At 37.6% G+C, this 13,484-nt stretch overlaps 1 protein-coding gene across 1 annotated transcript; it reads right to left on the reverse strand.

Annotated features, from left to right (window-relative positions):
* Nucleotides 1-2,005: 2,005 nt before the first annotated feature.
* On the reverse strand, nucleotides 2,006-11,113 carry LOC138620182 (CD209 antigen-like protein C). The gene is made up of 7 exons (XM_069697157.1): nucleotides 11,087-11,113; nucleotides 8,366-8,551; nucleotides 7,466-7,567; nucleotides 7,197-7,361; nucleotides 5,915-6,051; nucleotides 5,694-5,794; nucleotides 2,006-4,303 (listed from the first exon to the last, which is right to left on the reverse strand). The coding sequence occupies exons 2-7, from the start codon at nucleotides 8,508-8,510 to the stop codon at nucleotides 4,156-4,158; spliced, it is 798 nt and encodes a 265-aa protein (XP_069553258.1). The 5' UTR covers nucleotides 8,511-8,551; nucleotides 11,087-11,113; the 3' UTR covers nucleotides 2,006-4,155.
* Nucleotides 11,114-13,484: the final 2,371 nt, after the last annotated feature.

The raw sequence follows: 13,484 nt of genomic DNA on the forward strand, positions 1-13,484 counted from the left end.
TGTTTTAACAGAGCAACTCTTCTCAGTTACCATTTTTAAAATCAGTGTCAACATTACCTGCAGATATTATACATTTTACCTGTGGAAGGCTTTTAATCTGAAACATCCGTCCAGGAGTTTGTGCTGTGGAAGTATCCTCCTCACATCCTGGTTTGTTGTTTGCAAGAATGTCCAGGGCTTTACAGTGTAAATTTAGAAAATGTCTATTTAAATCTGACTTCTCTGATTTTCTTGTCATTTAGATTTTGGCAGTCTGGGCAGCCGGATCATGGTGGTCCTAACAATGTAGAGGACTGCGTGGAGATGTACCACTTCAACCCGGAGCTCGCCAGCTGGAACGACGCCCCCTGTGGAAAAGAGCGTCGCTGGTTGTGTGAGAAAGATCAAGCACTGATACATAACTGTAGTGAGCAACAATAAATCTGACGTATGTCAAAAGTCAACATTGACTCACTTCAAGTAACATACAAAGGTTAAAGCTGGTGTAGGCAATTTGGGAGGAGTTAGGAGAAAATTGCCCCCCCCCCCTCTTGCAGTCCTCCCTCCCCTCTCTGTCCGAAGCCCCTCCCATCAGGCAAGCTCATGGAAATGCATGTGCTCCAGTCGCAAAGGTATCTGCTCTCTGAAACAATTCACCAATAGTGGCACATGTATTATTGCATTCAGTGGTGTAATGGGCAGCAGGAAAAAAATCCGGTGGGCCACATTGACTTACTTTAACTTGTAAGTTAACTTGTATAATGTAACTTGTGTAATGTGACTTATATCAAGTACATAACATAGGCTTGCAAAACTAATCTACCTTTTTTAAAACAAGCCACGATCTTTTTCTAAACCTAACCTAACTGCAACTGTTTCACGATGTTAACCAAGTGTTTACTGATGTCTGTCACTGAACAACTCCAACAGTCATATATGTTGTTCTGGCAAAACACGTCCTTGTTTAGGTATTAGTGGTGGACCCACTAAGGGAGTTGAAAACTCTCATATGTGTTGTTTTGTTCGCTGCACTTCACTGTTATACTGCTTAAAGTTGAACTGTTGTTTAGTTGTGTATGGAAATTGGATTATTAACATAGTCAGTCTCTTTAACTCTCTACTGCACAGCGTTGCCCTCGGGCAACAGAAAGTTTTCTCAATATGGAAGATCTGCTCCCTAACATCTCATCTTCATGTCTGTGTGTGAGCTTTCTCCCGGTGCTCTGAGCCCCTTTATGTCTTATGTTTCTTGCTGTTAAAAGGGAGCTATTTCCTTTCAGCTGTCTGAGGTTTTCTTCCTGTTAAAAGGGAGTTTTTCCATGCAGCTGTCGGTCACGTGGGAATTGTTAAATTGTTGTGGAGCCGTCTAAAGTGCCCTGAGATGACTTATGTTGTGATCTATTGCTACATAAACAAAACCAAATTTAATATGCATACTCTGCTTCACCACTCCAGCGTCGAGGCTGCGAGGTCCTGTCCTAACTCCAACATCAATTTGGGACATCGCTGTAGGTAGTGGCCTACAGTGGCCTGTTGGAGTTTAACCGCCAAAATTTATAAGTGAAACTATCGTGACTTAAATACATTCTTATTCACTCCTAATGATCTCTCCTTTATTGAACTGTAGTTATTCTTGTTGTGTTTTCGTCAGCATTGGAAACTTACTTTTTACATGTTTTTACAGACAGTTCGTGGGTGCACAGTAACACCATAAGTGATGTGCAAAAAATGGAATGTCCATCTCGGTTTCACAGCAAAAAAATATTCTTCAAGTTTCACATGAGTGAAATCTTATTTCAGTAAAGTACATTATATGACATGATCCACTCTGTGATACAAACACACGCCTGTGAAATCCAGTATGTAAAAATATTTAAAGTGTAAATAAGACTGAGTAAAATAAAAAAAAGTATTTTTATTGATAAAATGTCCCAAAATGAAATGAAGTGGAATAATTTGTGTCATGTGCCATCAAAATGCATGCAGAGGGCTACATTTAATGTCTTAAGAGAAGTACAACAACGTGGACATTCAGCACAAATATTTCTTTTTATTAAGGACATTTCAGTCATAAAGATCACTTTTTCTTCTTGGCTCATGTTTACAGAAGCAACTCCTTCAAGATGTAATACTAGTGCTCTGCCACTAGAGGGTACAGCAGTACAAAACATGTCAGGCCAAACTCCGAAAAATATTCTGGTGAAATCACATTACATTACATTACATTTAGCTGACACTTTTATCCAAAGCGACTTACAATAAGTGCATTTCAACCATGAGGGTACAAAACCCAGAACAACAAGAATCAAGTAAATAGAATCACCCTTTAACGACTTTTACATCTGCAGATCTGATGGTTTATTGTAAAGTGCGAGAATCAGGACACTTTTAATGAACTACTAATCTCTCATGGGCCCAACTTTTCTTGCAGCAGACATTTTACTAGGTATTGTTCAGGCTAGCTCTCTATCACACGACTCTGACTGACTGCTCCAGTAAGTTTCTGTGTTTTGCTTCTTATTGATACAATAATGTTCTTTTATTTCATGTAAGAATTCTCAATTGATTTACATTTTTCTTTATATAAGGAAGTTTTAAAACTAACAATTTTCTTATCAGCAGACAGACTGAATAATTCTGCAACACCCTGGAATACATTGTAATGGATTTAAACCTTCAATGGCAACATGAAAAAAAAAAAAAGTATCCTATATGAAGCAGTGGTGGAAAGTAATTACATTTACTCAAGTATTGTACATTTGTATAAAACTTTATACTTCCACTCCACTAAATCTCAGAGGCAAATCAACTTGTACCATTTACTCCACTAAATTTGTCTGAGAGCTTCGGTTATTACCTTTTCAGACTGCAGTTTTTCATTCCCTTTTTGTCCAGTGAAAACCATGCATTTCCAAATTTGGTGATCTTGAATTTGAATTCTGATGAATTTAAGGATTGCATTTTTTTATTTTGTGCTGACAAAATGCTCCTCCTTTGAAGATAAATATAACCCTCTTGGATTAGCTGGAAAATGCATCGTTAGAAAGCTGAAAACAGGATTGTTTCGTGCAACCTTTTAGAGATACGTCATTCTTACAGAACCTGTTAGTAATGCTACAAACATATGATGATTTGACTGCATTAGAATAAACTAACCAACAGTAGGTAAGGTAATTAAAATCATTACGACATTGAATAAGTAGGAGGAAAATGCAATACACACATCAATGCAGCACTAATATTAATTAAAGAAACATCCTATATAATTGCAAAACATTACAGTGAGGATTAGTGACAGTGTCTTTTGACAGTTTAATTTAATTGTGCTGATAATACTTACATACTTTGACTTAAGTAAGGTTTTAAATGCAGAACTTCTACCTATAGTATTTTTACATCGTATTACTGCTTTTAGTTGAGGACAATTCAGGTAACTAAAACACTGCACTGACGTTGGCTGGGATGTTCATAAAAGCTCAGTCAGGACAGTCATGTATAGAGGGTAACCATTCATTGCAGCAAAATCCATTTTAATTTGGTAGGGTGGAGCCAGAGTTGTACATTACTTAATAAACATGATTTTTTTTGATTTTTTTTTTAAACACATCGATGTACATGACTGGAGAGTGTATGAAACATATATTGACTTCCATACCTACCTAAATGTTCTCTGACTTTTGTAAAAGTAGACATTAAATAGGGCCTGTAACAAGATGTAAATCACTTCTCGTGCAGTACATCCTGAACTGCTCACTGTCACTTCACACTTGGCTACATAAAGAAACTTTACTTTGGCATTAGCTATTGACATTGGATGTCAGTTGTGAATGGCAGTATCATCTAATATGAGAGTAATTGCAAGGGATAATGAACGGTGCATCCAGATTTCCTCTAATGCAGATGAACCAGAAGACCTGGTGGAGCAGAGCAGTTCATTGTGTTTGGTGCAGAACTTATTGATCATGTGGAGGTCGCAGAGTCATATTAGAGTAGAGTACACAACAGTAGCCTAATACATGTTAGTCTTCAGTCCTGTAAGCAGTGAGTCAAGCTGGATACTAATGTCTATGTCCTGTATGTTACTGTGGTGGTCTTGCTTCAAACTATCTTGATAATTTCAGCTTTTCAGGAACTTGTCTCCCTGTCTTTTCTATGATTGTCTGACAGGATGCTGACTTACGAAGCAAGTTTCTTCTCACATATCCAGAATCGATGAAGGTTGCATGGTGCATCATTCCAATTGTTTGCTGAATCATGTTCACACATTTCTGCACAGTCTTCATCTTTGTCTTGAGAACCGTTTGGCTCATTGGGGCCCCAGTAGCTAAAACACAAAAAATATGTTTTCTCAAGGAATCATTGCTATGGCCAAATCAAATTTCAATCCAGCATCAACTAAAAATTGAAGTCTTTCCTTAGAATATTAGATGGAAATTGTTAATTTTGTAAACATATTTGAACAAACAACCACTTTATCCTTTCTCAACAAAGCAACAAAACCTTTCAACACCTTGCAACCAAAGGAATTTTATATGGAAAAATGGTCAACAAAATTATAGCAAGCTGATGTCAAACTGATGGACAATTATGCAAAATGCAGACAAGAATTTATTCCTGGAATGTGGGCGATATAACTTCTGATGCCAAGGTTCTACTTACTTTTTCCAAAGAGGAACAGTATCTTTCGATGTTTTTGTTCAGTAAATCATTGAAAAAAAATAATATTATTTCGATGCTGTCCAAGAATATCACCTTTATTGACGGGCAGTTTCAAAATGGATTAACTCTTTTCTTGTCTAAATATGTTTTTAAAAAAGGAATCTTTTTTTTTTTCTTTTTTTTTTACAAACGAACAAATATTACTTTTTTTGGTGAATTACCGTAATCATGGATGGAACGCTGATTAATTACAACATACTGACATGAATAGATGCAAAAAATCTTCAATCCGATATCACGGCAAAGCATGTAATATACACGCTTGTTCACTAGAGGGAAGCATATCTCACGTCTTTGCCTCGTGAGACGTGTCAGTGTCAAGTGCTTCAGAAAAAACAAACCATGTAAAGACCCAAGAGTTAAGGGTTAGAAAAAAACATTTTTTTGGTTAAGGTTAGAGAAAACCATGTGATTCCGGTTAAGAAAAAAAACACTCCTAAAAAACTCAAACCTATCCTCCTGGGATATCAGCAGCTTTTGTACTTGTCTTTTTACCTCAATCGAGTGATGTTTGTCGCATGACGTCCATCACCTGTTTGTTTACATACATGTTCTTCTCACTTCTGGAGGACTTCAGGCGTGTTAGAGCCACACTTCCCTCCAGTGGACGGGTGTATGTATTACATGTTTTGCAGTGATACTGGACTGAAATATTTCAGTATGCTTGAAAAATCCTTGAGCTTATGATTGATTGTCTAAAGACAAGTCGACAGTACATGTCAATGTGTTTTCTGTTTTTTTGAATAAGCTAGCATGCAAAGCTTTCAAGTATAATAATGTATGTGAGATTGTTATGATTGTTCTATTTGGAGAATGCCTTTTCACTGAGGTTTAAAATATCAAGTTATCATGTTTGAGCCAGATTGTTCAGCTCTAAAATGCTATTTTACTGAGCTGAAAATAAGCTAAAGACTGGCCAGGTCACTCTTACACATATGCTACACTGCCTGGTCACGGTGCACCATGCAAATAGAAAAGTCAAGTAATGTGTCAACCTTGCGTTCAGTTTAGTCCCATCCACCCATTTCCATGTCCCCTCCTTCTCTGTGTCAGTCAGTCCAATCCAGTTGAGCCTTCGGAATTGTCTCATGAATTCCTTTTTGACGGAGAGAAACAGTTGTCAGCATAACCATAAATATCACAACCACAGATTTATGCTGTCCTCCACTTCTTCTTTCACATACATAGTTTCATACACACAAATATATTTTCACACCTGCTCTCCTTTGCTGTTAATAATCACCAGGTCTGCGCCTCTCTTCTGACAGTCTTCTCTACTTTCTTGCCAAGTCTTCTTGCTTGTAGAAATGAAGTAGGAACTATTGTCCAAGTCCACCCTGAATTGTTGACAATCTGTTTAAAAAAAAAAGAAAAAAGCATGAATATCTCAGTAAATATCATTTGGTATTATGTTGTGACTGCCAGCTTTCACTATGTCAGCATTGTTTCTGTCATTTTGGTGTGATGGATGAGCTAGTTACTATGATCTCAAAAATGTACGTTTTAAAACCATTGCTTTGGTAAAAAAAAATGACAGTCAGAGGAGCAAATTCAAAATGCTTCTTTGTTGACAAACATAGTGCCATACAGCACAATTAAAATCCAAATGTGAAATACTTTAGATGCACATTGTGTTGTCAATTTTCCCAACTGGCAAAGGAAATGAAAACTACCGTAAGATTTACGGTAGTTTTCATTTTCTTTGCCAGTTTGATTTAAATGTTTGTGGTTAAGTATAATAATATGCCTCAACAAAATTAATTAAACAGAAATAAAGATAATTAAATGGGTATTGCAACAGCTATTTTTCTTTTATCTATGGATCAACTAAAGTGAAAATTTGTCTTAGTTGACAGACCTGTTTACAGGTCTTGAGGGCTAAAATTTCATATTTGAGAAAAGCTGTGTAAAATCTTTTGTGGCTTCAGAGGGAGCAAAGTGAAATCAGAATAATTGTCTATACTGTTGTTTTTCTAACCTCAAGGTGGTGAGTTAAAGACGGGTGATCCTTCAGACGTCTGTAGTCTGTTCCTCACTGTGGCCAGAGGCTCAATGCATGAGTAATTTCTGGCCAAAACTCAAACCACACCGGTGGAGTTTCATTTTTGTGTTTTGGTTGTAGTTTCTAACATTCAAATACAGACAGGAAGAAGAGTGGCTAAATCTTTTTCTTCTACTCTGGCAAACATTTTATTTTTTCAGGTAGACTATAAACATCTCAGAGACAATGAACTGAAGCATTGCATTTGTTCAGTCTGACCAAAGAAGTCACACTTGCATCCGATGATCAGCATCAGTTTAACTGGGAGTTTTCCTGTGATATGTAACTTTCATAATTGCAATGCACTCATGCTGCTTCATATACCAGGAAATCCGCAACAAAGCTGAATTCAAACTTTTGTTGAGAACGGAAACAATGAGGTCATCTCAGGATGTATTTTTGAACAGAGGTGTTGGACTGTACAAAATGTACTGAGGAAGAATTAAAAAATAATTACCTTGAAACTTTCTCTGCAGATCTTCTTTCTGTTTGGTCAGCTGGTCTTGATCTTCAGCCAGAGAGTTGTAACTGGTCTGTAACTCGTTTCTCTCGCTAGTCAGGTTGTTGTAACTGTCCTGCAACAGAGCCATCTCCGTTTCCCACTGAGACTTGCTGTGGGTGACTGTGTTTGGCACATGAACAATAAATTAACAAACACATTTATTAATCATTTAAAAATCATTAGTTTATGACTTCATCGGCATGCTAACAAGGTGTCATACTCACAAAGGAAAACCATAGTCATGAGTCCGGTCAGAAGGAGGAGACACAGCAGACCCAGAAACACTGCAGCAGCTCTGCAGGAACTCTTTTTGACAACTTCAGCACCTGAAAGAAGTTCACAATTGTCATGTGTCTGAACATAAGAAATTATATTTATATTTCCTCATTTTGATGATTCCATCAGTATCCTGCTGATCATCTGTGAGTATTTGTGTCTTGATGTCTCAGCAGCCATGTTCTGCGCCAACAATAAATGTCCAACTACATCTATAAAAGATTTACAGGCCACAGTTTCCATAGATCTGCTTAACTATGATGGGTTCATACACATGCTGGATAAGGATAACACCTTAGGATACTTGTGGGCATGTAAATGCATGTAAATGCACTCACTGTGACATTGAATAAAATAATAGTCAATTTATTTAGTGTTTTGTTCATTTTTAGTCACACTTGAAATGTGTTTCCAGGACGACATATTGGTTTCAGTCGGTCGTTCACCCAGTTGGTCCTAACTGGAATAGCTCAACACCTCTTTGATGCAGTGCAATAACACATGATACATTTGTAATTTTGACTATTCACTATTTGAGTTTTGCATGTGTGTGTGTGTGTGTGTGGGGGGGGGGGGTTGGCCAAGGTGTAATCTCCTGAGCATTAAGAGGTGTCATTCAGTCAGACATATAGGTATATTATTAATTTGCAAAGTTGATGTCTTGTTTTTTAATTACAGCTAAAATCTTCAATGACAGCAAACCAGACTTTACAATATTGTACATTATTTTAGTGTTTCTTTTTCTTTGGACAATTTGTTTCAGAAATATCGTTTTTCTTTTGTTTATGTCAAACCTTCAGTCAGCATCGTCTCATAGTATAAATGTGTGTATGCATTGTATCTATTACCTGAGCGTGCCGGTCCACTCCTGTTTGACTTTAAAGTTTGGATCACGTCTTCATTGCTATAAATATTTTCTGAAGTTTTTCTCTTCCTCTTCCACTTGCTGTGATGACCTGATAGTTCCTCTGCATTGGTATAGATACGATCCATGATGTTCGGTTGTATTCCTGGTTCAGTGGGTCCTGAGGTGCCTGAAGCAAGCAAAGTTTTGAGAGTGTCTTAACTGCTCAAATGAAGTAAAACCACATTCACACATCTGGTTGTCAGTTTAACAGGAAACTGGGGAGTGGTTAGTCTGAGTTGCAGCTAAATGAAAGCACTATTTGTTGTGTTTAGAATTAGAGTATGAGGTCATTTAAATGGACAGACAGACAGCCATTCGCATGGTGTGATGTGTGAAACCCATGGGAAATCTATGGTATTACATGTGACATCCATGTATATTCACATTTAAACACACAGTTACCGATGTGAGACCCATGGAATTACATGATACATGAACTTCCACAGTCTCTGCCATTTCTATAACTGTCAGCAAACACATCACAACTAGTGAACTCAGAAAATGTCCAGTTCCGACTGTAGCGTGATGTCAATTTAATTTGTGAGGGATTAAATCTTCCTCTCGTTATTAGTAGGGGGCACCAGTCCAATATTGGACAAATTATCAATGTAAAATCAATGTAACACAGCTGGGTCTAATTAAAAGGGGTTTACTGCATAACTTCAAACAGTAAATGAGTTAATGGTAGATATGTTGATATGACTAAGACTGTACAAATTCCTTCTAACTACTGATGGTGAAGTGAAAGAGGGAATTTGATACTAGGCTAACGGAAGAAAATTGAATGAGTGGATTTAGGTATATAATGGCTAAGTGAAACGCCAACCCGAAGATATGAACCAGCCTAGTTTGTGACGATTTCAACCACGGGCTGAAGGCAGGTCCAGATAGTGTGACTCTCAGGTCTGGTCAATGGGGGTTGAATCAAGGGTGTTGATCCCCGTCCTCAGCTCCGATCTGTCCGTCTGGATGCGATGTCCTGAGGCCCCGTGGCATACGTCAGGCAGGGATGCTGTAGACGTCTCGGTCATGGTGGACATCGGCAAGGTTGAGGCAAACTTGGGTCGGTGATTTCTAATAGTCACTGCTTGCACTTTGATGAACGCTTAGAGCTGGCCTGGCTCTTGACGTTAACAAAAATAATAATAGTGGTACTGAATCGTCAAAAATTAACTAAGGTAACTACTTACTCAGCAACAGGGCTGCAGTACTTTAAGAAGTTGATTAGCCATGTGCGCATAGTTGAACAAAGATGAGTATAAAAAGACTAAGTCAGAATTAAAAAAAAAAAAAACTTAAACGATAACTGAAAAACTCTAAGAACAACGAAAACTAACAGATCTTAAAACAAATCTTTAAGAAAAACTAAAACGAATCTGAGTGATCAGCTTGAATCTCTGTTTTAAACCCGAGGGGATGAGCCAGATCATCGAAACCCACTGTCTCAGGGGAAGAGGACGAGGTGTCATGCGAGCCCCCGTTTGGCATGACTTGATTCAAACTATGTATAAAAGAAGTCCCTTATTTCACTTCACCATGGACCAATGCAAGATTAAATAAATCATCACAACACATCACATTTTAAACGATAAAGTCATTCTACCTAATTCATCAGATGGAGAGATGAATAAAGGTGGAGAAGAGTGAGCGAGGGAAAGTTAGAGAGGGGAAGAGGCCTCTTGGGTTAGACAATGTTCACATCTCTAACATCAGGATATAGTTTAGTGACACAGAAAACGTTCTATCAATATCACACTGTTAGCAGAATGATATCATAGAATACATACTGTATATACAGCAATGAATATAATTAAAATTCACAAAGTCCATCCTTTGTCCTCATTATAGTTTGTGAGTTTTTGGTGACCTATGACCACATGAGGGAGACGTGACTCTTCGAGATGGTCAATACTGGTGACTATCTTGCGTCTGGAGATTTTCACATTTGGAATGTGTGTATTGAAACCAAAGGGATTACAAGGCATCCTGTGGTGTTGTTGGCTGAGTTCATGGATGACCGGATGTTGTCTCCAATGTGACATGATCTCCATGGGATTACATGTGGAAACATTAAACTGTGATAAATGAGAATAAAACTAATATGAGATTAAAAAAAAAAAAAAAAGTTTTTATCTTCAAAAAGTGGAATGCAAATGTATTGATAAAATTCTCCATAAAATGAAACAAAAAGCCTAAAAAAAAAAATCTAATCAAGTTGATTAATTCTTATTCTGTCCTCAGAGTAGGTGTCAGACCACACTTCGACAGATAGCGAACATATTGTTGTATAGAGAGTCAGACGATGAAGCAAAGTTGAGTGAACGTTTACTGTTAGTTTTCCTCTTCTCATGTACAACAATCTTTTTTGTAAAACTGAAATAAGAACAAAATAAATCACTCAATCAGTATGTATGTCAAAATAAAATTACATATCTTTTCTGATGTACCACACAGAATAAAACACTGTGCTAAATTACCTTCCTTTTCAACAAACAAGGCATGGCTTAATAATTAACATTTTTGCTGAGTCATCACAATGCTTTACCTTAACTTAGATGCTAAAAAATACTAGCTCCATAAAAACGTCCCTCTTTATGTGAAAGTTCTATGTCAACATTCAATAAGCAGTACAATTCAGCACACCTGATATTTTGGTACTGACAAGCATTGCTTCTCAAGGCACTCAACGTAAGAAAGGCAGAGGATTAGCTGCCGCCATGTCACCTGTGCTGTGCGCTGGAATCATTGCTCTGGCCACATCATGTGACCCTATTGGCCAATGAATGAAGAGAAGACTTCTACTGCTAAAACTAACTGCAATAACACATGCAACCACCAGGGAGATAAATTAAAAATAATCTAAACATCAACCCAATAGACCAGGGGTGTCAAACTCATTTTAGTTAAGGGGCCACATACTGCCCACTTTGATCTCAAGTGGGCCAGACCAGTAAAATCATAGCATAATAACGCATACATAACGACAATATTTCTCTATGTTTAAATCATTGGTGAAGGTTTTTGGATGATAAACCCTGTTTTAAGGTCTTTCTACAATAAACTAGAAACATAAAGAGCAAAAACTCAGACATCAGCCCACTGTTTATCTGCCTGGGCTCTCCTCTGCAGATTCCCTCGCTTTGTGACGCGTTTGACGTCAAATGCGTCACAAAGCGAGCACCGAGCGCTTCTTCCTCCGGAGCAGACGTCGCATTTACGCTGTTTTTGAAGCAATTACTGGATCGATTAAAAACAAAACGTTTGTACTCATAAACCTCCATATTCTCATAGAAATGCAATTTATGTCTTTCTGTAATTTTCACACTTAGCAAAGTCATCCGGCGGGCCGAGCTGGACCCCCTGGCGGGCCGGATCCGGCCCGCGGGCCGTATGTTTGACACCCCTGCAATAGACAGAACAATTCTGCTTTATGTTATGAGTTCCTCTATTTTCTTCCCTTTACCATGAACCAACTGCCATGGTAACTTACTTTACTTCCTTATTTTTATAAAATAGAGTCACAGACTATTCATACAAATGCAAACAGTTAGATTGATCAAGCAGAACAGACTTATAACAGAGTTATTTTAGGCAATTCTGCAAACAGCATGTCTGAGGATCTTTATGCCAAGCCAGACCTCACCAAGAAAGTTAAATTTCAGACGGGTGAGAAGGAGGACAGCAATGCAGACGTCTGTGACAACACTGACAATGTGAGAATTTATGACAACTACCAGGCAGAAGAAAGTACACCACTGAAATTACAGCCAAACACCAGTGAGGATCAACAGAAAGGTATCGACCTGTCTGTCTCATATGTCCTACATGATATAATTTTTTTTAAGGTGGTATATTTATTTGCAATTTTGGAATACAACGTTTTTTTGTTGATGCATTTTGTTTTTCAATGAAATAGTTTTTAACAGTGGACCTGAAGCAGCAATAGTCCATGGTATTCTTACTAAAAAGGACTCTAAAGACAATTTTTTTTATCTATTATCTTATATATAAATCCAGAGGTTTATGATGAAGCCAGTTTTTAAATGTAAATCTTATGTAACAACGGTATCACTAATAGATTGAAACAAACCAACATTATCTTTATTAATTTGCGCTCTCAGGCAATTCTAACAGTGTAAATTCAGAAAAGAGTGATCTTCTCAGAGCTGCTGCAGTGTTTCTTGGGCTGCTGTGTCTTCTCCTGATTGCAATCATCATCCTGTTGGTCCTGTGTAAGTATATGTTTTCCTAACTCATCTGCTCCAGACAGTGATTGTAGTATATTTATCATATACATGATGTGAGTAATTTTTAATCCTCCACATGTTGAACGTGTGCTGTGACAGTGATTCAAAAGCGACCCCTAGATAGAGAGAAATCAACTGTGGGCCTACATTGCTAACTTGACCAGTGTGAGGGACAAACTACTTACAAGTCACGCTGAAATAAAAAGCCTCAATTCCACCCTGACCCAAAACACAAGCTGGTCAAAGATGATCAACCTCAACAAAGACAAAGACGAAGTACAAATTCAGATTGGTGAGTGAAAAATATGAATAATTATTTTAATCATTGCAATAGTTTGTCTTTTTGGAAAATATAGGTCACTTTGCTGCTGAAATTTGGTGAGAGGATAAAACTGACACGAGAGAAATTTGGGGTAAAAAGTCTGGCACTTTGTTGCACAGAAAATTATTCAGGCTGAGGTCCAACTGTTAGTTCACCAACATTTGTAGCATAAGGGTTTTAAAAGATGACATTTAAGAACAGCAGTCTGGGATAAAGTATGTTTTTCCTCCGGATGCGCAACAGCTGAAATGGTTTCTCTTCATGTGACTCTCAAGTGAAATAAATGTTTCCTCTGTGTTTGATTTATTTCAAAGATCAGAATTATGTATATCTGCAAGTACAATAGATGTCACCAGTATTGACAGGATTTCGAATACTTGGTAAGACTGGTGATGGATTGAAATTGTGACTAAACAGTTTTTGTTTATCTCTAGGTACATTGGAAATCTGAAGAGTATACAGGAGACAGAGGTGGAAACTGTGCTCACATT

This window comes from Brachyistius frenatus, unplaced genomic scaffold (assembly GCF_029030835.1).
Source record: "Brachyistius frenatus isolate BFR_SWC_R1_liver_20210118 unplaced genomic scaffold, ASM2903083v1 Contig_23, whole genome shotgun sequence".
Lineage (NCBI taxonomy): Eukaryota > Metazoa > Chordata > Actinopteri > Embiotocidae > Brachyistius > Brachyistius frenatus.

Coding starts and splice junctions, on each gene's coding strand:
- LOC138620182 (XM_069697157.1), bottom strand. CDS start 8,510: ATGGATCGTATCTATACCAATGCAGAGGAACTATCAGGTCATCACAGC. Junction 7,362..7,465: donor CATGACTATGGTTTTCCTTT/GTGAGTATGACA, acceptor TGCCAAACACAG/TCACCCACAGCAAGTCTCAG. Junction 6,052..7,196: donor TCTGCAGAGAAAGTTTCAAG/GTAATTATTTTT, acceptor TTTTTTAAACAG/ATTGTCAACAATTCAGGGTG.